Source organism: Phocoena phocoena, chromosome 11, assembly GCF_963924675.1.
Source record: "Phocoena phocoena chromosome 11, mPhoPho1.1, whole genome shotgun sequence".
Classification (NCBI taxonomy): domain Eukaryota; kingdom Metazoa; phylum Chordata; class Mammalia; order Artiodactyla; family Phocoenidae; genus Phocoena; species Phocoena phocoena.
In genome coordinates this window covers 100,159,313-100,185,483 of record NC_089229.1, presented here as the reverse complement: position 1 = coordinate 100,185,483, position 26,171 = coordinate 100,159,313, and the positions used below count along the sequence as shown (strand labels likewise).

The 26,171-nt window shown below is 39.2% G+C and overlaps 1 protein-coding gene across 3 annotated transcripts in view; it reads right to left on the bottom strand.

Moving 5' to 3' along the window:
- The window catches only part of ERC1 (ELKS/RAB6-interacting/CAST family member 1), a 357,838-nt gene that overhangs the window by 292,438 nt on the left and 39,229 nt on the right, over window positions 1-26,171 (bottom strand). For 2 of the 3 annotated variants that reach the window (XM_065886877.1, XM_065886878.1), the window contains exons 2-4: window positions 18,317-18,733; window positions 8,211-8,285; window positions 2,625-2,780 (exon numbers count right to left, since the gene is read on the bottom strand). In XM_065886877.1, the coding sequence (XP_065742949.1) occupies window positions 2,625-2,780; window positions 8,211-8,285; window positions 18,317-18,733 (648 nt within the window). Of the gene's footprint in view, window positions 1-1,304; window positions 1,389-2,624; window positions 2,781-8,210; window positions 8,286-18,316; window positions 18,734-26,171 lie in introns of all 3 variants that reach the window. The other variant, XM_065886875.1, reaches the window with a different exon arrangement.

Below are 26,171 nucleotides of genomic sequence, written 5' to 3'. Positions count from 1 at the left end.
GTTAGGAGCATAAGGCTTTTGCAGTCAATCCCATGTGAGAACGAATGAGTGTGTCTTCTTGGGTAACTACCTCTCTAAGCCTTGGTTTCCTAATCAGTAAGATGGAGAAAGCAAACCAGTGCCACTGTATTGCATACAGATTAAACCAAAAAAATGTATAGAATGTTTAGCCTGTTGCTCGACACAAAAAGAAATTAATAACACTAGCTGAGGAAAAAAAAGTTATAGATCAGCTTCTCCTCTAGACAGTACATGGTTACAACAAACCAAATTGGACCCTTTTAGACAAAATATCTCACTTTTCTATCTATACTATAAAGTGGTCCACAAATAGCAAACACTGAACTAGCACAAGTGTTTTTTTTTTTCTTTTAATGCTGCATTCCAGTCTTATTCTACCGTAATTTTCAGAAGCAGTTTTCTTCCTGACACTTGTGAGACAAATGTGTGCACAGCCTAGTATAGGGCAGTGGAGTGCAGAGCTTACCAGCACAGGTTCTGGAACCAAATGGCTTGTGTAAAACTCAAACTCTGCCTCTTACTAACTGTGTTTCCTGAGCACCACCGTGTTACCTCAGCTTCCTTATACATAAATTGGGTTGAGAATATACCTACCTTAGTAGGTTATAAAATGCTTATAATAAGTATTCAAGTGTTAGCTATTTTATTATAATCATTTTATCATAGTTTGAAATGGAATTTCAAGTTCTCTAGACAGATGATTGAGCTACTAAATAGATTTAGAGACTTTAAGTTTCATGCTACTTCTAATTTACTACATAACTAAATGAGCTAATCACTTCAATACACCTGTTTGTTCCAAAGAAAGTAAAATTTGTTGCAAAATCACCTATCGGGGACTTAAAGATGATGCCTACATATGAAGGTAAAGCACTTCACTCAAGAAATCAGATTGAAATAAACCCTGGGTGATGGACCTAGAACATCTGCGCATTCTTTGTACCTAAGAAGAGAAAAGAGACCATTCACATAAATCAACAAGTTTCTGGTAACAGGAAAGGAGTCGAGAAAAAACAGCTTTGAAGCACCATCCACACAGTGGCAAAGCAACAGTAAAAAACCAGGAACAGGGCTTCCAGAGCACATGAGGGCTCGCTGCACACAGGGCGGCACGTGGGTCAAACGGGTGAACAGGAGTCGGTTAAAGAGCAGAGCAGGCTGGTTAGTGCTAGTACTGGGCAAAGCTGCCGACCACAGAGTGAAAGTGTGAGCACCCAGAGCCAGAGCAGCAGGGTCCCACTGTGGGATCACTGCACGCAAAGGGTAAATCTTACGGCAAAGACCTCGGCCTGAAGACCAGCCGCTCTCTTTTTCAGCTCCTCCCCTTGAGCCTCTTTCGAATTTAGCTCCTCCTTCAGTTGCTCTACCTGTCACGACATTGTTATTCTTTTTCACTCATGTGTCAACTTAGGTCTTTTTATTATCTGCTTTTGAGCCAGAGCAGTAACTGGAAATAACAATAACTCATATAACACAATCAAATCTGTTCCCCTAATTTCCTCTTCAAAGGACCCTAGATGGGCTCACTATTTTCACAGGGTAATGGACTGAAATGTGCTAATCAGCAAATGGGAAGCGGAGACAATATTTTATTTTGTTCTCAACTTAGAATGATAAGTCAAAACTAACAGAAAGTTGGATATGTGAAGTTTTAAGTTCTAAAAGTTACATGAAATTGGCCATAGTCATTGATAACAGATTCTTAAAATAACAGAGGAATATTCTACTGACTTATATGCAGGTATGGGTATCACAGAAAGAAGCCAGAAACTGCATCATTAAAGGAACAGTTTTCACTTCTGAGACATTAGCGAACTAACACAATTGGGATATGGGGGGCAGGGGGAGGAGAAGGAACACTTATTTTCTAGCTAATATTTTACAATTGAAATTATGATCTTTAAAACACCACAGACCTGATAAACTGATAACTGTAATAAACTAAATCCTCCAATTTACCTAAAATAGTTTATAGAATCAAAATAAATGCCTTTGGCTCTAAGGAAGGAATACTGTGACTGCGGTTATAATACAGACTGATATGTCTCAGCAATGCTTATCCTACTGTACATACACCCCAAGTGCACGTGGGAAACAATAAACCTGAGACACATGGGTCTTCTCCAAGGGAGAGCACAAAGGGGTTTCCTTTAGGGAACTGTGTTTGAAGGGAAAACGCGGTTTTATTTAAGCCATTTCAGGAACAAAAAGGGGAGGTGGATTCAGTCTCTTAGGCTGAATTTCACTTCTAAATTTGTTCACAAGACATCGAGAACACGATGTTTCATATGGTGAGAAAAACTCATCTGGATGTAATCCTACTAATGGCCTCAGAAGTACTGGTAGACATGAAATGTTAAACCGTGATAATACACACTTAGCCTCATACAAGTAATGTTTCTTTTAAGTGAAATTTGAAATAGCCATACAACATCAGTAATTCTGACTTTAATTCTGGAAAGTTCTATCTGAAAGAATTACGGTACAAGTATTCTTCCCTGAAGCCTGATAAAACAGCATGAAGTCCATCATCACTACAGAAGTAGGAACATGCACCAATTTTTCAAACCCCATTTAAAAATTACAGTATCACACACCATTACCTTGTTTTTCATAAATTTAGAATGGCTCCGATAGACTTCCATTTGCTTCATTTCTTCCTCTCGTTCTTCAGTACTCAAAGCCCCGTTCGATTTCAGCATCTGAATCTCCTCTTCCAAGTCTCGGAGCCCACGCTCCATAGAGGAAATTTTTGAATCCTGAGGACAAAGGAAGATTTAGACATTAAAGTATTCGCAAAAAGCCAGAGAGGTTGCACAAGCCTGTCTTTACAGATGTGAAATTTAATAAAGATAAACAAATATGTAGAAATATTACAACTGGTGCCTTGCTTCTAAAATATATCCTTCATGGCCATATGGTGGAGAGGAGGAGGACTGAGATCTATAGTATGATTTTTTCCTCTAGCCTTTCCTCTGCACCCTTTTGATTAAAGTTGAGAGTATTAACTGAAGAAGTAGAAGCAATGGAAAACTAGTTAAAGTTTCTTAGTACTTTATGGTCAACAAACTTCTAGTGAAAACATTTGTAATATTAACAGTAAAGCCTTTTCTAGCTGTAATATTTTATCGTTTTACTTGATGACTTCTAAAAGGCTTACTTATGCTTCCAAAGGAGTGGGGAAAAGAGTAAGAAGGTGTCAAAGACTTACACAATAATTTGTATAACCCTATCTACAATAATAAAGGTCTGATAACCTCCCACTGCAGAAAAACAAAGGGATGGATAATTATGTTAACAGTTACATTTTATCACACAGTGGTCCCGACTTATCCACAGTTTTACTTTCCATGGTTCTGCTTTCTGCGGTTTCAGTTACCTGAGGTCAACTGCGGTCAGAAAATATCAGATGGAAAATGCCAGAAAAAAACAATTCAGAAGTTTTAAACTGTGCACCGCTGTTCCAATCAATATGATGAAATCTCACACCATCCCATTCTGTCCCACCGGAACGTGAGTCAGCCCTTTTTCCAGTGCGCCCCTGCCCGTCACTCACAGCAGCCACCTCGGTTATCAGATGGACAGTCCTGGCAACACAGTGCTTGTGTTCAAGTGACCGTTTTTATGTGACAATATTTTATTTAATACCGTCCCCAAAGCACAAGGGTAGTGATGCTGGCAATTCAGATTTGACAAAGAGAAGCTGTAAGGTGCTTCTTTTAAGTGAAAAGGTGGAAGTTCTCACTAAGAGAAAAAATCATATGCTGAGGTTGCTATGATCTACAGCAAGAACGAATCTTCCAGGAGTGAAATTGGGATGAAGGAAAAAGAAATTTGTGCCAGTTTTGCTGCTGCACCTCAAACTGCAAAAGGTACGACTACAGTGCACGACAAGTGCTTAGTTTAGATGCAGAAGGCATTAGATTTGTGCAGTAAGATACTGAGAGAGAGAGAGAATGAGACCGATTCACGTAACTTCCATTACAGCATACTGTTATAACTGTTCTATTTTACTATTAATTACCGTTGTTAATCCCTTACACACTGTGCCTAATTTATAAAATTAATCATAGGTGTGTATAGGAAAAAACAGAGTATATATAGGGTTCGGTACCATCTGTGGTTTCAGTCCACTGAGGGTGGTGGAACCTATCCCCCGCAGATAAGGGGAGGTTACTTACTGCATTAGTAATCTTACTTATTCGCTACACTTCACCATGCATGTGAAGTATCTCATAATGATTTCTAAAAAGAAACATCACTGTCCTTATAAATCAGCATCACCACGAATATCACCTCCTAGTACAACAACCATCTACACTCATTTCCTTGGTTTTGTCTGTCACAGTGTCTAGTTTATCCCCAGATTACTTTAGATGTCATCGATTACAGAAAAACTGCTACACAGAATAGATACTTTATAGCTGCATACGCTTATTCACCTAAGAAGTAAAGACCTCAAAGAGCATAAATGCAGTATAGCTTTACGTTATTTGGAATTTTAGAGAAACCATTCCTTTAGGAAGAAATTTTGAGACTGACTTCCTCTTTTCACTTTACCTCGAGCCTGTCTTGACTGACTTTCCTTGCTATCTGAGAGTGTGCCGATGAGTTAAAGGATTTATCATGAGACAATTACAACTAGCTAGTTTTAGGTTTGGGGGAGAAGCGAGGGCTGTACTCCTCTGACTTGCATTGCATTACCTTTAAAAATAACACAACAAAAATTCTCTTTTACAAATCTATTCAAATGCAACTTACATTTAGTTCAAAATTAAACATATTAAATTAACACAATCAGAGACGTTCTAAACCTAAACCAGGATTTTGATTTACTCATTTAAAACTATCCTGGCCCATAAAGAATAAATAAATGACTTCAAATGCACTATCTGAAAATCCCAACACAGACAGAGAGGCAGCTCTTGACCAAATCAGACACTCACTATCAAATCAGGCACCATAAAATCTGCACCTAAAAAGGGACCATAACTGCAGCTCTGAACGCCATGAGGCAGAAAAAGAACCTTCCAGGCTACTTTCTGGGATGAGGCCAGAAAATTAATGCCTGATATGTTGGACTAGTTGTAGCACCGACCAGTACTCAGGCTGGGTTTCTTTGAGGACAGCCCTTTCCAAGGAGGTTTCTTACTCCTAGAATGTATAATAACAAAATAAATAAAGTTTTTATCATCTTACTACTCTATACTTGCCCAGCCCTGGGTCTCCCATCATTAATCAACCAACCCCACTGAGTCCACTGAAATCCTCTGCTCCTTGTTAAATTTCCCAAATCCTCAACTTTTTTTTCAAAAGTTGTCTCCCTGATCTAAGTAAACCCAGGCTTTCCCAAAGGATAGAATTTCCCCGAACGCTCTCCAGTGAAGTCCACTAATCCCCCAGCATCACAGAGTGGCAGGGAGAAGTGTGGGCACCTCCAGGTTCCTCGATGCTGCTCCCATTTATTTATTTATTTTGCGGTACGCGAGCCTCCCACTGCTGTGGCCTCTCCCGTTGCGGAGCACAGGCTCCGGACGTGCAGGCTCAGCGGCCATGGCTCAGGGGCCCCGCCGCTCCGCGGCATGTGGGATCTTCCCGGACCGGGGCACGAACCCGCGTTCCCTGCATCGGCAGGCGGACTCTCAACCACTGCGCCACCAGGGAAGCCCGCTGCTCCCATTTAAAGCTCACACTCCTCTTCACTCTCCCTCCGCACAGCTGCCATCTAGGGGCTCCCCCGCCACTCCCGCCCACTGAAGAAGTCTTCAGCACCCGGCTGACAATAGATCTCTCCTTCAAATGCCACTCTTGCCATAATCCTAGGATTTCAATGTCCGACTTCCTTGACGTCCATAATTCCAACGCCTGCATCCTCCGGTCCATTTTAGCTATCCAGTTTACAAGACCACATCACCCAGGACTCTCCTCCCAGGCCTGACACACCGTCACTCACATTAACTGCTGCTCTTGCATCTCAGAGTCCTCCACCTCCCTAACTTCTACGTTTTCTCCCAACCTGTCCATCCATTCTGAATTCTCTTCCTTCTTCTCCAGGCTACATCCCTGGACTGATCATCCCAACTACTCCTTCACCTCCACCCTCAATTCACTTGCATCCCAGTAATTCTGCTGTATCTACCCAGCAAAACTCTAACCCTAGAGCAGTCCAGTAATTCCTCCCTGCTCCTCCACTGCTAAAGGGAAAAGAAAAAGTTAGAGAAGGGAGAAGGAAGCAGAGGGAAGAAAGTGGGAGAAAGGAGGAGGGAGAGGAGGAGGAGAGCGAAGAGGATGTTACGTCACCTTGAAGACAGCTGGGCTCTTTTATAGTCCACCATCACCTCCTTTCCCATTTCCCCCAAAGACCAGTCTAGACCTTCATGATCCTCTCAAGCTCATGCCACACTCTCAGCATCTCAGCTACTTCATCTGCAATTTCAACATAACATCCACCTGACCCCACTGGGCCACCAGAATCTCAGTCTCTTGCTTCTTAGCAGAATGGCTGGAGGTTAACACAACTTAAAATAGATCTACTGCCAGTTAAAACCAATACACTTCCCTCTGCCATCAAAAGGCAAGCAAAATACTTCTGTGAACATAGGTACACTCGTGTGTTTTTAGGTTCCAACAGGGATCAGGAAATAACATGTACAAATAAACTTGTGGGAAATGTAAACATGTAATTAAACCTTTCTAGAGGCCGTTTACAAGATTACGTTCAAGACTGAATTGTCTAACTATAAAGAACCCAGGATCCACTAATTTGCTATTTGTTTAGTAAACCCTTTCCCCAGTGAGAATAAAGATGTATACAACAATAAAAACATAGTTTTAAGAGGAAATCATCTAAATTAAGAGAACCATTCTGATAACTGTACTTGAGAAGCATCTATTTTCATAAAACTGTTTATATACCAACAACTAAAGATTCTTGTCACATCAACAAACATTAAATGAAGGCACATGATGCAAAACACCGTGTCAAACTTTTCAGGGGATACAAAGAAGTTAAAAAAAGAGACAGAGAGGGAAGGAGGGGTAGAGGGAGGGGTCCCTATCTGTAAGAGTCTTCTAGCTCTTGCAAGAAAGAATATGTGGTTAATAAAAATAATAATAGCAGAGCAGCTAACACTGACTGAATGTTTACTACGTGCCAGGTCCTGTTTAAAGTGTTTTACTTGTTTTAACTAATTTAAACCACAGAAGAACCCATGGGATAGGTACTATTGTTATCACCATTTATCAATAAAGAAATTAAGGCATGGAGAGGTTAGGTTACTTGTTCTACGTCATACAACTGGTTAAATAAATCCAGATTTTGAATCCAGGGAATTTAACATAGAAGGCAAGTGCTTAGTCACCAATCACCATAATGTTCAGCCTGAAGATTTCTAACTACTCAGTAACTTAAAGCAGAGGTTTTCAAAGTATAGTCCGTGAAAACCTGGGGGTGCCTCCCAGCCCTTTTGAGAAGGCAAAACTATTTTCATAATAATACTACAACTTTATGTGCCTTTTCCACTGTGTTGACACATGCACTAAAGGTATAAAGGACAGGCAAAAGCGTTCGCTGCCTCTGGACAACAGCGTCAAACCGTACTAGCGGTCAGTGTATTCTTCAGTGTCAGCGCTCTCAGACAAAAAAGAAAAATAAGAAAGAACATTTTTAAAACACTGGCTCACTTAGGAATGTCCCTGGTGACTTTTCATATGCTCAACCCTTGAGTATGTATCTTTGTACCATTCTGTGTGATGAAACAGGAAGGGGAGGCCCGGCTGCTGCGTCCTGGGTGTGATGCTGCTCCCAGGACAGCACTGGATGTTCTGTGAGCTGCAAGCTGAATCAGGTACTTTTTTCACGGAACCCTATTCTTACTTGAGAGAAGAACTGACACACAAACTTGGTATTTGGCAGACATTTTCTTAAAAACAAATGAAATGAGTCATTTTAAGAGAATAAGGGGGCCTGATATCAAAAGCTTTGAGAACAGCTGACTCCAAGAAATGCTGGAGGAAACGAAACTGAAGTTCATTTAATGTGTCGTTTTCATTAAGTCTTACTATTTCTTCTCAGCCTACAAAATGAGTGAACTATTATTACATACCACTTTCTTAAACTCACACATGAAAGTGTGATCACTTGAAAGTGTGAAATGACACATAAGATTCCTTAGGAAGTTCTCACTTACCTTCATTTCGATAACAGTTTGCAGAGCTTTAGTTTTGGCAGAATCGGGGGCATTCTCAAATCTCCGATGCATCTCCTATACAAGAGAAGCAAAAAAGAGAGTAAGTGTCCTCCTTTTCACTCTCATTTTTTCAAGAGGAGAGTGGAGAAGCAAGGGAGTAGTAGTTACATGCAAAGATGACTACCCCGGCCTTGTAAGATACTCTGATCCACATTCTGTCTTCCTGACCTTTCCCTGTGGACCAGGGAGCACACAGACTGCATTCAGGCTAAGGGGCACAGGAGGGTCCCCATCTCTGCACACCTGGTTATACACGGTAAGTCACACAGACCCCAGCCACCACAAGAGGTGAAGCTCCGGCACATCCCCATGTTGTGTGTCACTCTTCCACAGGACTCTGAGACATATTATCAGAACTCCAAACAATCCAAAAAGGGGATTAGAAATAGTCCCTTTTTAAAAGGAGAAATCAGGACTTCCCTGGTGGCGCAGTGGTTAGGAATCCGCCTGCCGATGCAGGGGACACGGGTTCGAGCCCTAGTCCGGGAAGATCCCACATGCCGCAGAGCAACTAAGCCCGTGTGCCACAACTACCGAGCCTGCGCTCTAGAGCCCATGAGCCACAACTACTGAAGCCCGTGCGCCTAGAGCCTGTGCTCCGCAACAAGAGAGGCCACCGCAATGAGAAGCCCGTGCACCGCAATGAAGAGTAGCCCCCACTCACCGTAACTGGAGAAAGCCCGTGCGCAGCAACAAAGACCCAACACAGCCAAAAATAAATAAATTTATTTTAAAAAAAAAAGAAAAAGGAGAAATCAAAGTAGCCACAGTCCACACTGCACAAAACAACTGAAAGCATTTGTGTTGACGACCTCCTTTGCATAGCATCCTCCCCCAGAGCAACAACCACCGGGCTACCTACGATGGAAATCTCTCTCTAGAGGGGCTACGATCAGAAAGAAAAAGAAGGTAAGACTGCTGAACAAGTTTCCTAAACAGTCTACCTGTAGCAAATAGCAGAAAAACATAGCTATTTTTTTTCAATCCAAATGTCAGTGCGTTCAGGATCAGACAGGAAAGAAGGAGGCGGTAGAATACCACAGTTGGGGTCTTCAAGGATCCCCCTGAAGTTACCAGACCTCCTCAGGCTATCTTCTTGTCAGATTCTGTCGATGTCTCTGAGTCAGCCAGTACTTCCAGAGTACCCCGGTACAGCCCCTAGCGATGGCAGAGAATACAGATGGAGACTTCCCATCTGAACAGTGCTGGTGAAACTCTAGCCCTGCCCTTGCTCTGCCCATCTGACATGTATATAGATGTTTACTAGGTCACTCAAACGTATTTCATTCAAAACAAAACTCGTGATTTTCTCCTCTTTAACTAGCCCCTCCTCTGAAGGCCGATGAGTGTTGCCCATCTCCTTGAACGGCATTGCCCTGCCGGTGGTTCAAGCCAAACAGCAGTGTCTCCTTCCATTCCTCCCACACCTTCACTACCTACCACCTTCTAGAGCAGGTCCTAATTGTTCCAGCTTCAAAAGAGTTCTTGAATTTATCATTTCACTCCACTTCCAGTCTAGTTTAAGCCTAGATTACTACAACAGCCTCGAGTTAAGTTTCCTTTCATTTCCTCTGTCCATTTTAAAGAAAGCAGTGGTGTACTCTAGATAAGGCATCAACAAATCACGGCAATAGTCTGGTTTCAATCCTTCAACGAGTTTCCTATTTACTTCTCACCCTCTACCAGGTCAACACAATCTGATTGTAACAGACAGAAGACTAGCCCTCCTGTCATAGCTATGTTAAAATTAGACAAAAATGCATAAAGCAACTGTTTTCAGACACTGGAAAACAAGCAGCCCAGGACTATGATCCTTGAGAGAAGAGACACTAACAAGGTTATGGTCCGGACGTGCTATCCAATATGTGACGCAGGGAGAGGAAGACCAAACGGAAAACAGCAGTCCCGCAGAGCTCAGAAGACAGATCAGTGGGTAAGAGCCCCAAAGACAGTAGAAATGTGCAGAGCAGAATGACACAGAGGAAGACGCTAGCCAGAAAAGCAGCAGTGTCTGATCTGACAGGGGTCCCCCGGAGTCTTTGACCAAATACTAAGCCTGCATGTACAGGGAAAGACTCCACAGTGTTCAAGAACAACTACTGGGGACAGAACAACTACCAGAGAGCTACGAGTCGAGCAACTACCTGAACTCACATGGGGCTGGGAAGAATTCAAGCTCCAAAGAGCCAAAGTGGAGAGAACATCAGAGGCACTGAGCAGAGACACCAGGAAGGCCACATCTTAGGAGTAGAGACAGTCTAGCCCTGGAGGGGAGGCTACCTAGACTAGAGCCAACAGAGTGTAAAAGCAAGTTTCCTTAAGGATCGAGTTAATCCACAATTAACCCCTGCAAGATAAAACACTTCATTAAGACAGTAAAATGCAGAACACATTAATCCAGGACAAAATCTGAACACATTAGCTCAGGCCATAATCACCTCTCACCTGCATTAAAACAACAAATTCATCAGTTACCCCCCAGCCTCTAGTTTGCCCACACTGAATCTACTCCCTACACTGTAAACAGGTGACAAATTGGGCACACAGAGATTTAATACTATGTTTAATAAATGACTGCAAACTTTAAAATGTAACAAAAATAAAATGAATCCTGCTAATTGTAAATAATCATCACCTCTTAATGAAGTCCTCTATCCTACACTTCACATTTTTCACTTAATATTTCTGCATCTACTTGAAATACTAAAACTGCATTTCTTTGAAATATCTCACAATTCAGACCCTGAACTAATTTCATCTGACGCCTTTCCCATTACCTACTTCCAAATTAGGGAAATTTCCAAATGCTTTACAGTGAAACTATTACAATTTCATTTTAAACTCTAGCAAGCATATCAGCAATATATAAGGAAAGAAATCCATTTGAATAAAAAAAAATCCTCCTCTGCTAAGGAACTAGGGTGCACTTTAAACCACTCGCAGGCATAAAGTTTCCCGTTAAGATCTTGTAAAACCTATCAGTCATAACAGATTTCCGTGCAAAGGCCTGCGCATTAAAGCTCATTATGAACACATCCTGCAGTCAGTGGGCTGACCAACTCTCCTTTCCCAGAGAGCACATCGAGCCTCTGACTCCTGCACTGTTAATAAAGGCAGAGGACTCTGGGAATAAAAAAGAATGTACCATTCCGACAAATGTAAGAAGTCGAATGTGCTAGTGCTTGCTTTATTTCCCTCTTTTTAGCCTGAAAATTTGCACTGCACAGAAATTAAAGTAAAGTACAGGCAGAATTATCTGGATCTTGTTATACCGTCAACTGTGGTACACGGTAGAAAATGTGTTCAGTTCCTCTCACTGATTTGCTAAAGAATAATGACTAGAGAAAGAAAACAAACAAGTTAGGAACAAAATTTATCCGTTGTTCGTAGTTTCTTTCTTTTTAAAAGTAAGTCAACATTTACATACACAACTGAGAGGAAGGAGCATTTGTGACTGAAAAGTAGTACTTATGTCTGAAATTTCTTTCTTTCAAGTTTCAGGTTTTAGCCTCCAGCACACCCTTGGTTCAAGGGTAGACGTCCCTTCGGCAGATTTCAATCCTCCACACAAGTTCTGGCTTTACTGTACTCCACACGGAGAAGTGAAGAAGGAACCCTCTCTACTCTTCCTGTACCTCAACTCCGCCGTTGTAAGACAGCACTGCACTTTGACCCTTTACCATCTCAAGTAACGGCATGCTTCTGAGAAAACATACCTTCCTGTCAAAATGGAAATGAGGTACAAATGACACACCAAAAAAAAGATGAGGAAGGATAACCTGAATCAAGTTATGCGATGCAACTGTTCACACTTTCCAAAGTCACTAGGCAAGGGCAAACTAACTAGGGACCCTTTTTCTTTTTTAATTCTTCCTACTCTTTTGTCCAAGGTTTCTATTTTTTTTCTATATATGTTTATTTCTCTTTTTTTCCCTCTAACCTCCTCTGCTTTTACCTTACAACTGCCAAAGATACAGATAGGCATTCCCCAGACATGTTAGAGGCAGAATTCCTAGCCTAGAACCTAGTTAAAGAGTAGGGCTTTTAAACCTCAAACACTGCTGCAAATCTTATCATGAGAGCAGTTGTACTAAACAAGATTTGTTGACTGAAATATTATAGAGACAAAAATTAACATACGTGTAAATGTTTTAAAACAAATTCGTATTTTAATTTCTTTTTTTTTTTTTGGCCGTGTCGTGCATCATGCGGATCTTAGTTCCCCGACCAGGAATCGAACCCATGGCCCCTGCAATGGAAGTGCAGAGTCCGAACAACTGGACCGCTAGGGAATTCCCAACAAATTAGTATTTTATTCATCACAATAGGATCTACATTTCAAAAAAACAGGAGCACATATAGAACTGAAATATTTATTCAGCCTATACACAATGCTTGGTATGCATATGGATAGCCGATCCAAAAATTCCATAGCCAATTCAGGTATGTTCTGCCAACAGACTGAGAACCAAACTTTGGTGTACCACAGAATCACCCGTAAAGCCTGTTAAAACTCCATACGCCTGGCCCCAGGCACTAACCACGTCTTGACTGTAGCTCAGTATGTGTCCAATAGATGTCTTCACGCTTCTATCCATCAAAGGAAAGGCACTCCAGTAAACAATACAAAATCTAACAGTAAGTCACGTAACAATGTAATTTCAGTACAAACAGAAAATACAATGCTTAATTTAATTTTTGTTTCTCTTCTTTGGCTTTTATTTGGGGGAATTATTTACCTGCTAGCTACAGAATCATGTTCATAAACAAAATGGAAAACTAAATCACAAATGTTCCTGGATATGAATGCCATTTTAATGTTACTGTATTTCATCAAATCTAAGATGCCACTGATTGTAAGGCAAACCACTGTTTAATGTGCTGGAAAGAAAAGAAGGAAATGCCTCCAAATAAACCATGACCCAAGCTTCTATCATTCAGAATTTTTATTTTATACTGATTGCAAGACCCTTTTTTACTTATTTAACCATAAAGTTTAATCATATATCATTCTGAACTGTTTTATAACTTTCTCCATACCAATAACTGTTTGTTTCAGTGCTGATTCACAGCATAATATTACTGAAGACATAATGAACAACAGCTAAAGTTAACATGAGAAATAGCAAAAACGCTCACAACATTGACTAAAATGAGCAGCTGTTAACTGTGAGTTTTAAGATGCCATCAAGGATCAGACTTATTAACTCAATTTCATACTGTTGAGATGGGAAAAACTATGAGCCTTGGAATTGATGAAAACCCGCTTTTTTAAAAGATGGACAATAATCCAATAATAATAAAACCTATGGATATCCCAGCGTTGCCAGCTCTCAATTCTTTCTGCCTTTCTTGACACACTAGTGATAGAATGTACCATAGCCATTTCAAGTCACCACTCACCCAACCTACAGTTGTTAAGTTCTTTATTAGACTTCCTTGTTCACGCATAATTCTCCCTCCCCCATTTATTCTCAACACAGCCAGAGTAAATTTTAAAAGCTATACTAGATTACTCCCTTGATTAAACATTGGCACAGTTTTCTCTTGTACTTTGAATAAAATTGTTGCATTACCTGCAGGGATCCTGAAGGCAAGTGCTTTGTCTCCTAGAGGGCATGGATTGATTTTTGTTTTGTTCACTGCTACTGTATTTCCCTGTGCTCTGCACATGGGTTAGTGCCTAATAAATATCTGATGAATGGAATGAGTGACTCTGGCCCTGGCTACCTCTTCAACCTCTCATCTCATGCCTGTCTTTCCCTTAAATATGCTTTTGTCCTCTAGTCTCCTTACTGTCTCCTGAAAACTCCTTCTCATCAGGCCTTTGAAACTGTTAGCCTTCTTCATGAAATGATTTTACCCAAATGCTCAGCAAGACTGTTTCAACTTTCTTCAGGTCTCCCTTAAAGGGCACCTCCTCAAAGATGCTTACCCTGTTTATCCCCTCTCCCAACATAATTAGACTCAACTAATTTATTTCCTCTCATAATTATCAGTTTATTGTCTCTCACCAGATTTTTAAGTTCTAGGAGGGCACAGACCATGTGTTCTGACATGAAAAATGTATACCCAGCGTGTATCCCAAGGTCACATACATTCTAGAAGCTCAATGGATGTTTGTTGAGTAATGAGCAAAGAAAGGCCTCTAGCACCTTGTCACTCTGGAAACGAAACATCGAGCCACAATGTTACAAAGCTTTACTCCAAATTACCATTTTAGCTTCTGTTACCTGTATTTTCTAACATACACAAATTTAATTGTTTAAGGCTCTTGTTATGGCAATAAAAGATTCTTTCCTGTCTCAAGATTGTACTAAAACCTTTTTCTTACATTCTCTTCTAGTGTTGTTATTTTTTAAGAAGTAGCTCTTTATTTCATCTAGAACTTCATTTGATGTAACTATGTACTGTTTTCCAAAAAGATGGCGATTATTCCCAAACATGTATCATAGGCTTAAAACTATATTATTTCTGGGTTCTATTCTGTCTCATCAATCTAGCTATCTATTACTGTGCCAGTACCACACATTTTAATATCACTGGGCTTAAAACACATATATCATGAGCTGCTTAAACAAGTGTCCCCGCACTGTTCTTCTTGCAAAGAAACTGCAACAGCATTTGGGCACATGTCAAGAATATTCCTATTGGGATTACATTAAATTCACAGAGTTGGGGGAAAGCAGCATCTTTATATTAATGTTCCCATCTTCACTGTAATGAAAATTTAGCCCTATCCTTTCCATTACCGTTACTGATATTATTTATTTCATTTTCCTTATCTAACGGCACTGCCTAACACTTCCAGAATAATGTAAATACTGATGAACACAGCTGTCTTTGCCTCTCCCTAACTTTAATGGATGCGTCTTAGTGTACGTCAGAGTAAGCACAATTCTGGCTACTAGTTTAAAATATGTTTATAATACACATTTACTGAGTTGTTTTATTTAAATCATGCTATAAAAGTGTCATTCAATTCTTATTTTTAGTTCACTTGGTTTAGTTTTCCAAGTGTCTGTAACATTTTATCTAATGTCTTTGAGACAGCTATCAAACACTACAAGGTTGTCTTTTCCTTTCACCTATTACAAATCATAACTGTGAATGCCATATTGAGCCGTTCTGGATTGCTAGAATAAACTCCTTTGGGTCAGAATATTATCCTTTTATCATAATGCTGATTTTATCTGCCAATATCTTATTTATAACTTCTACATCTAAACTCATAAGCAAAACTGGTTTGGAGTTTTAGTTTGTTTTCTAACCTTCGTTAGGTTTTAGTATCCAGTGGTCACACTGGAGAAAAAAGAATTGGAAAAGCTATCCTTCTTTCTGTAAGCTCCAGGCTTAAACTTCTGTCCCTACATTTCAACTTATTCAACCAACATTTCTTGAGTACCCACTGTGCATTTGTTAGACACTGACAAGATAAAATTTCATATATATATATATCTCTCTCTATATATATATCTCCACATCCTTGGTACAAAAAATTAAGTGAACAATGAAGAAACACACATGGAAGTAGACTATAATATTACTGGCTCATCTACATATATGTATAGAGCTGCACAAGGAAGAATTCACAGAAGAACTGAAATCTGAGCTAAGTCTTGAAGGCAAGTAGGAGAAAAAGAAAGGAGAACCAGCATTCTAAACATGTGTTCCTGAAGCGATCACTTCTACTTGCTCTTAAATAATTTTAATCCATAGGACTGTGTTTCCTGTAACATGATGCTACATTACTAATAGCAACTGGAATTGTGTATTGATACAACTGACAAGGCCTATATTTCTTTCCACATTATGTTCAGAAGTGGTGGGACTTAATATTTGTAGAGCTTGTTACTTCAAAATTCGTCTTAAATTCATTTTTTTTCCTACTACTTGTTCAAATTCACCATATTTCTGGTTGTTCTCTGCCAGAATAACACTGTGGCTTTTCATAATCCTTAACTATTCACTATTTATTAACTCTAAAACTCAAAAATAAATGGGCAGAAGTTGAAATATTCAGAACAGAAGGAGTAAAAACATAACATTCAAAGTTCATCACGATGCTGGTAGGGTTTTCCTGCTGCATGCTGTTTGATTTGAGATGATCACACCTTCTCTAACAATGTTCTATGGCCTGGCTCCAGGTTACCTCATTAAAATATAAACTCTTTAAAGTAAACTGAAAGAAACTCAGGATAGTGCCTACAACACAGTAGTTGTTGATAGAAAATTTTCTAAAACAATACAGTCCAGTAATTTGAAGATTGTAACACACATAGCTGCAGATTAACCGTAAAAATACAGTATATGCTTCTGGGAGGATAAACGGGTCCAATCCTTCTGGGAGACAAGACTGATATTCAGAGTTTTGAAAACGTACACACCCTGAGCAGATTCATTTCTGGAAATTTACGCTAAAGAAAAAAATTAATGTACAGGGATATATGGCTACTAGGGATATTCACTGCAGCACAGTTTTATAATAATGAAAAATTAACAGTAGTCTAAATTTTCAACAGTAAGAAATATAAATAAATGCAACAGAACATTATAAATTCAATTGAAATTACAAAACTCTACACGTACTGACAAAGAAAGAAAGATGGTCAAGACAAATTATTAAGAAAAGCGGGTAACATTACATTATGCATCTCTGCACTACCTAATACAGTAGCCACTACCTACACAGAGGTACTTAAATTTAAATTTGATTAATTAAATTTAATTTTAAATTAGTTATATTTAAATAAAATTTAAAATTCAGTTCCTCCGTCACACTAACCACATTTCCACTACTCAACAGTCACACGTAGCCAGTGGCTACCACACTGCACAGAGCAGATACAGACCGCTTCCACCATCGGGGAAGTTGCTGCTTTGCTGCTTTTAACTGCCTTCCTCACACTTCATTTAAAAAGGGATTATTCAGACTGGCACTAAAATAGTTCTGAGATTTTTTTTTTCCCCCTATCCAAATGTGAAAATTATCTGAAGACTCTGACCTCATATAGGGAAGTAGAGCTGTCATTTTTTTTTAATTCAATGTAAGATGAATTCTTCACTTAAGCTTTCTTAAAGTGAAGCATTACATAGAAAAGTGAAAAATTATCAGTAGTCACAGTGGTCAGCTGAAGTCTGAGGTTCCTCTCTAAAAATAAGTGACAGCACACCTCTGTATCATTCCCTCTAGCTGTGCCTCCAGGGCAGCAGATATATATTTTTTTAATTTTATTTATTTATGTTTGGCTGCATTGGGTCTTCGTTGCTACACGCGGGCTTTCTCTAGTTGCGGCGAGCGGGGACTACTCGTCATTGCGGTGCGCGGGCCTCTCATTGTGGTGGCCTCTCTTGTTGCGGAGCATGGGCTCCAGGCACATGGGCTCAGTAGCTGTCGCTCGAGGGCTCTAGAGCACAGGCTCAGCACTTGTGGTGCACAGGTTCAGTTGCTCCGCGGCATGTGGGATCTTCCCGGACCAGGCCTCGAACCCATGTCCCCTGCATTGGCAGGCGGATTCTTAACCGCTATGCCACCAGGGAAGCCCAGCAAATAATTTCTATCACGTATCTTTTACAGCAAGACAACAGTTTCCATGGAAACCACAGGGCAAACATCCATTACTGCTGCCTAGGACTTCATAAGCACGCCGAAAATGAGGGAATCGCTTACTTTCAATTATTAATATTTTAAAATTGAGCAGTAGTTAGCTACTCTAATTCTGGTTTTGTTGTGTGTGTCTCTATGAACAAATCAAGAGATGAAAAACAAGTCAAGAAAATTCTGTGCCCCTCTAGCAACAAAATGAGTCTACAGAAATCAGGAGGGGGAAAAAAGAAACCAAGAAAGGTATTAAGCCAGTATACATGCCAGCCAATGTCATCTCATACAAGACAGCAAATCAGAACAGAAATCAGTGCAGAATTTAGGTAAGAAAGAAGAAATTCCCTTGCACTAGTTCAGGAGAGCATATAAATTTATCTAGGTCAAAATGCTGACTAATGAGGAAAAAAAGACAGTCGTAACAACTGAGAAAGTGGCCACTCACCTCTCTCAACAGAGCGTTCTCTTTTTCCTTCTGCTCCAAAAGGCTTTCGAGGTGGTGGACGTGCATCTCTGCCTCTGCCAGTCTCCTTGTTCTCTCATGGTCCTCCTCAGTAGCCTTAGCAGAAAGCCCCTTGCTCTGCAACATCTCCAGAAGCTTCTTGATGGATTCGTCCCGAGCGTTCAGGGTTTGCTTCTGAGTCTCAATCCGCAGCTCCATCTCCTCCAGAGTCTTTCGAAGGAGGAACAGCTCCTTGGCCTGCCGCTCGTGCTCAGTGTGCAGCCTCTGAAAGTTCTCCTCCGTCAGCTCTGTCACACAAGGCTCACCAGTCCTGCTGTTACTATCCTGTTGAAACAGCTGGTTCAGGTCCCTCTGGATCCGCAGTTCATCCTGGAGAGCCTGGATTGTCATTTGCATGTGCTGGTATAAAGACAAAAAGGAAAACCCAAATGAGCTTTCCTCCTCAAGTAGCAGAAACAAAGCAGATTACGGGGAGTGAGAAAGCAGCTACCACAGCTCTCAGAACCCTGCGTTTAGCAAATGAGGATTCACATTATTCTGTTTTACACTGTCTTTAAAAATGATTGAGATAATCTGTAAAATGTCAGTAATTTAATTTGCATTTATTACCAACAGGAAACAAGGTAAGTCTGGCAGCTCCTCACTTTGCTTGACTAAATAAAGACACTGTTCAAAATTAACAGAAGGTATTACATGGAACTGAAGGTGAGGAGAGGGAAAATCTATAGGAATACGGACACATCATACAAAAAATTTCACCAAAAAACAAAGGATGTCAAAATACAAAATGACTTTTAAGTGTTTTACAATTAAGTCAGCACATTCAATAATAAACATATGAGTGCATGCCAGAACGTGCTTTGCACTCCTTATGTGTTAATTCATTTAATCCTCACTATAACACGTGTACTATTAATCGAATTTCATTGATGATGACACCATGCATGCAGAGACTTAAATAACTCACCCCAAGATCACACAGTAAGTAACAGACCTGGCATTCGAATTAAAGCAATTCTCGCAGCCCACTGAAGCTAGTACCCAAAGGTAATAAGATAACTTGAAGCTTTAAAAACAAAAAACAAAACACAAAAAACTGAGGCTGTGTGAGTTATTTATACAGGAGACAACAATATAAGTGAGTAATTTGAGTAACTAAATGAAAATGTTAGTGCAGATAAGCTAGTAAAATGTTTCAGAGGGTATATCTTTAGCCTGTATCCCTAACGAAGGTATACGAACCTTTAATTTGAATGGATAAATTCTAGAACATTATACAAAGAACCTAAAAGGAAGTTACATCAAGAATCATGTTTTTAGAAATGAAGAAGCAACAACAGAAAATCACTCTTTGTATTCAAGGTATTCAAGGTCTGGCAGTGTGCCGCAGTGGAAGGAAACTAACCCACAGTCAGAAGACAGGAGTTTTAGTTCCAGCTCTCACACTAAAGAGCAGCCTAATTTGGAACACATTGCCTTCTTTCTGGGTTTCAGATTCCTCATATTTAAAATGAGGATATAAATGCCTGCACCATCTTTTCAAAGAGCTAATAATATCATTGAAATCTTTGTGGCATATATGTTAAAACATACATTGTTTAAAACTTTTGGCAAACTGCAAAACAGCAGTAAGTATCTCAAGGAAACGATCTGGCAAGTGTACAAAGATGCTCATTGTTGTTTATACCAGTGATAAAATTAGAAACAACCTAAATGGATATTAATAGGTGATGAGTTAAGTAAATGAGAAATGTCCACCCAGTTTAATACTATGCATCAATTTTTTTTAATGTAGATTTATATTTACTGATAAAAACTACAGTTACAACATATTAAGTGTAAAAAAGCAGATATATAATAGCAAGTATAGGATGATCGCGATTCTACTTTTTAAAAAGTATATACATGTAGACCCAACACAGCCAAAAATAAAATAAATTAATTAAAAAAAAAAAGTATATACATGCAGAGAAAAGTCTAAAAGGATGCAAACAATTACCAGTGTCTGGGTATGGGTAGATTTTACATTTTTCTTCATACTTTTTTCTACTATCTAAATCCCCTACAGTAAGCAAGTAATCGATAAACAGAGACATTTTTACCTTTAAAAATAAGAGAAAAGACTTCAGAGATGCCTGCTTGGCTGTGTTCAATTTGCTACCACTTTGGTTAAAAGGGAGGGAACAATAAATATTTACTATTTACTATAAATAAAAAATATCATAAGAAATAAAAATACTTCTGTAATGTTACACAAGAAATAATTAATTTGGGGGAACGGAGGAAGGCAAGAAAGGAGGAAGGGAGGAACGGACTGGAATCACTGAGGGACAACATGTAAGAAAACTTTATTCTATTCCACATAAAAATTTTTTTTAACTGAGGTGTAACTGACATTGAAAATTTTTTTTTTTTTTTTTTTGCGGTACGCGGGCCTCTCACTGCTGTGGCCTCTCCCGTTGCGGAGCACAGGTTCCAGACGCGCAGGCTCAGCGGCCATGGCTCACGAGCCCAGCCGCTCCGCGGCACGTGGGATCTTCCCGGACCGGGGCACGAACCCGTGTCCCCTGCATCGGCAGGCAGACTCTCAACCACTGCGCCACCAGGGAAGCCCGACATTGAAAATTTTTTAACGATAGCTTTCTTGAGACATAGTTCACATACACCATAAAGTTTGCCGGTTTAAAGTGTGTAAGTCAGCAGTTTTCAGCATATTAAAATTATGCAAAAAGAAAGATTGAAATAAACTCATGTGTAAATGTTCAAAAAAATAAAAAAAAGTCATGCATCGACCACTACTATCTAATTCTAGAACACTGCCATCACCCCTTAAGAGAAATCCCATATGCATCTGCAGTCACTTCCCAGCCACTTCCCATCTTTCTCTCCTCCTAACCCTCCTCTTGAATTTGAACTAAATGTATGTACTACCCACTCAAAAATTAAATTTTAAAAAATGCCTAATGATATTTTTCAGCCTCAAAAAGGAAGGAAATGCTGACACACGCTGCAACATGGATGGACACTATGCCAAATGAAATAAGCCCGTCACAAAAGACAAATATTACACGAGTCCACTTACATGAGGGTCCCTAGAGCAGTCTACCTCACAGAGACAGGAAGCACAAGAGTGGTTGCCAGGGGCTGGGGAGACGGGAGACAGGGAGTGATTGTTTGATGGGTGCAGAGATTCAGTTTTACAGGATGAAAAGAGTTGTGGAGATGGATGGTGGTGATGGTTGCAAAACAATATGAATGTACCTTATGAACTGTACACCTGAAAATTGGTTAAGATGGTAAATTTAACATGGTGAATGTAAGCTGTATTTTACAACAATTTTAAACACTGGGGAAAAAATATGCCTGCCATAGAATTCCAATGTGTTGATATTAAATAATTTACTTATAACCATTGATAAATATTTAGTTTGGTTCTTATTTTCCACTATTATAATGGGCACCTTCACATGTATATTTCTGCACATCTATCCAAATTTTTCCTGGAGATAAATTCTGAAAGATGGAATTCCTGGATCAGAGGGTATGCAGTTATGATTTTAATATACACAACAAATTACCTCTAAAAGGGTCTGTACAGATTTAAACTTCCACCAGACGATGTCTGAGCACTTTCCTATACCTTTGACAACTGGGTATTTTCTTTCTTCTCTTTCTTTTTTGGGCTTTTCTTTGATTACAAGTAAGACTGAATATCTATTCACATATCTACAGGTGCTTTGTATTCTTTCCTTTGTGACTCATCTGTCCTTGTTCTTTGTTCATTTTGTTTTGGGGACATTTAACCTTTCTCCTAATCCACTTTAATATCTTTTTATATTTGGAAAACAACCTTTTGCCTGCTGTGCATGTTACAACTATATTTCCAAATCTGTCATTTTTCTTTTAACATAGTTTATGGCAACTTAAATAGAGAATTTTTTTAGTGCAAAGATAAGAACCTCTTCTTTTATAGTTTCTGGTTTTGGTATTACGCTTAGCAAGTAGTGAACTTTCAATTATGGCAGTCTTCAAACTCTCGAAAAGCATTGGCTTTTTCTTACGAAAAATAAATTTACAATAAAATTATCAGGTATTTGAATGCATGAATATGGTTCTTTAAATAAATTTAACCACCCGCATCATGCTGCAAAGATTCTCAACAGTTGTTGGAGTTCAAAATCCGTAATAAAAAGATGTGTCAAAATGCTAATTCTCTGAAGCCTATAATCAACCCCCAGTTTCATTCTTTACCTTTGGAAGTCAAAAACTCCAAATAAATCCTGAGCAAGTTTATCCCACAGGGAAATATCAGAAGTCAAATTCAACAGTGAAACTGATTTCTAGGTACAACTGTCCCTCCTTTTCTGGACGCTCATCACCAAATTCATTCAAATCAAGAGAAACAGATGTTGACGACAGCTAACAGTCTCACATACACTTTAGCACTTGTGATTATACTAGTATGGCAAGCACTGTTTTGGTGAAGAAAGAAAATACAACGACTAATGTGCCCTGCTTCTCCAGCTCTGCTTGCACTCATTTCACTAGAATATAGAATTAAAATGATGCTCTGACTGGTAGCCGAGAAGGCTACACAGCAATTTTCTCCGTCGTAATGGGAATCAGCACCCCTTCTTTAGGCTACATTCAAGCTAGATTCACTTTATAAAAGTTCCTGCCAACTCCCTTGGGAGAAGAAAGAAGCAGCAGGCAATAAGCCAGCCTGCCCTTTCTCTAGCACATTCGTACTGAAGATAAAGTGAGCATATCTGCACATATCACAGACATTTACCATGATCGACCAAAAACAGACATGCTGAATTTAGTAGGACGATCTCAGTTGTCAGATATTAGGAAAATTTCTATTTGGGAATTCTGCTCATGACACTCTCCAAAATGATCTCACACTTCTCACATTCCAAATTGTACACCAACACTCACTAGTCTACTTCTGCTCACTCTAACACTCAGCTTGAGCTGCAAGACTGGAAAAATAACAGCTTAAAATTTAGTTCAAGGATTGTGCTAAAATTACACCAAGCTGTATCTCAGTGAAATGGTAGGATGTTGTGAACAACAGTAATGAAAATTCTTAAATCTCTGATAGGGTTTATGATCTTTTTTTTAGAAAAATACATCGCAAAAACAACAAAAGATCACAACAACGCTTCATATATTTTAGACAAATATCAGAAGCTCTTCTGAGGCAAAACTTCCATTAGTTTCTCTGAAGAGAACGCTTTGATCCAGTTTATCCTGATTTCCAAAATGACAGAACCATGGAGTCTAGAGCTATTTTTAGTTACAGAAAAAGAATATTATGGATACATGAAAATGGTCATCATCACAAACATTATACTGCATCCCAGAGAGTTCAATGCACTATTTGTCAAGATAACCATTAGAAAAAATACCAGTACTGCATCCTATTATGTAAGACCGATTTTTTTCCTGAAACATGTAAATACATACACTGAGTAAACTTTATCAATGCAAAATGCAAAAGAGTTTATAATAATTCTTACTAACATCACCCAAGTCGATCCTCAGGCTCTGTGATGTTCTGATCTGTGCTGTACCATATGTGTCCCTAAGAAGAGCACTTACCAGCCCAATCCGCAATTTATTTCTTTGTATCTGTCTTCAAGAAAAACTTTCTAGAACTTGGGACTTTCATCTTTTTACTCAGGGGCACGGCACAGTGTTTGGTATAGTAAGTGCTCAATAAATTTTTGATGAAAGACTGACAAAAACAAATTGTCACGCATTATTTTGAAAGTAAATGGCTACTAGATAGTAGATGCAAATCAAGTCCCTGGAAAATTATATCCTTCCCCTATAACAGAGAGAATTACTCTCATTCTGTAACAATTAGTTCCTTACCAGCTAACACAAAAAAAATTCTATCTCAAATACAAACTGGCCAAAATACTAAATGCAATCCTAATTTTTAAAAAAATGTTAATTATACACTCTGGATTTATTTGTGTTTGATCTGAAGTGAAGAGAAGCATTTTCAAATAATAAACTGTCAACAAGTATCTTTTATACTTTTAATACTATACAACATACACAAAAAGGGTAGGATAGAGTTCTTGTCCAAAAACAGAGCGTACAAAGTGGTAAAACTTAATAGCTATATATACACACTCACACACCAGCACTATACCTTATTATAAATTTTAAATTAAGAATATTCAAGAAGGAGAAATGGGACATATAAAAGCACTTATTATATATGCAACATACTCGGATGAAGTTTAGATTCTACAAGATCACTATGATATGGATTCACGAATCTTTAACATGAAAAGAAAGGATTCTAATTTCTATCATTTTAGAAGAAACTCAAAGTTTTTTAATGAGTCTGAATCTCCAAGACTGAGACGAAGGAAGAGCCTCTAAGGTAATTCATTTCATCTGATCGTTCGTCTAGTACTCTTTCCGTTGGCTCTTTCAGTTGACGACAAGGATTTATTTTCTGTGCAGCAAGGCACACTGTAGAGTCGCAGATATTAAACCAAAACCAAGTTCCCAGACTGACCTAAACACAAGCAAGAGACATACTGCAATGCAAGAAACAACCACACCAGAAGTCAAATGGATAGACTAAATTGCTGAAATGAATGCTACTTTGAGCTTATTCTCCTCTAAAAAAGATGTCAGAGTCAAGAAAATGAACAAGCAATTATTCCAGATTCCTAGCAGCTACTCTCTGCTACTGAATCCAGGAGAGAAAAAAGAACATCTGCCTTCATGCCAGCATAACCCAGAAGAGAAATTAAAGAATAAATGAAAATACTATCAAAATGGGCAAGTCCCAAGGTCACTGATACATTCTAGTATTGTGTGCTCATAAAGACAACTCAAGTGACAATAAACTGATTTTAGTACAAGTTCTAGAAATGCCAAATAGCTTTCAGTTACCCAAACCCCCATACCATTTACTTGCCCCTTAGCCTCTACTTAAAGAGTATCCTCTACCTGTTCCCTCACTTTCACTCCCAGCTAAATCCTACCTGTCCTTTCATCCTTAGATCAGGCATTATCTCCTCTAGAAAGCCTGTCTGACTCTCAAACTGAACAAAAGGCAAAAATAGAGAGGAAGGAATGGGTGGAGGAAGAAAAGTACAGAAAGAAGAAAAGATAATATCCCAAACCAGATACTACAATAGTAAAAATATCATTCTAAGCAATGTCGGGGTTGAAGACGTCATTCCATTAAAAAATAACATCAAAATAAAAATTTTTTTCACCTTAAAAGCAAAATCAACCAGCAGAGGGATCCTATAGTAACCATTTCCATAGTGTTTACTTGAGAATGCTCAGTACTAACAAAGCAACGGCAGAATTAAATACAAGGGACCATAAAGGTACTGTTCAGTCTAGCAGCATTTTAAGTATCAAGCTCGCTTCTTTCTTCACGCTCTACAACCCAAAAGTTGCAAGCACCTGCAACAGACGTCAATGAGGTTAACAAAATTCCCAGATTTAGTCCCTGAAATACTAGTATATAAATCAAGAAGAAACAAGGGTAAAGAAAGAAGAGTTAAGCGATACCAATCAGCTGTGAACATGTTAAGAGCTAACCCTGGCAATGCTGCAACTGGGAGTGGATTCAGCTGAATAAACACACACCGGAGGCAGCAGCTTGGCTGTTGGGGGCGGTGCGGTCCCTGCTGACATTCAGCTGCAGCGCATGGCATAAAGCTAACAGGGGCTAATGTCTGTGTCTCAAAGAGCTATGTCAACACTGAAGTCACTGTGTGCCCAAAGCTTTCCAGAAGCTATAGAATTCCCTTCTCCTTTTTTTCCCCTCCTTTTCCTCCAGAGAAAG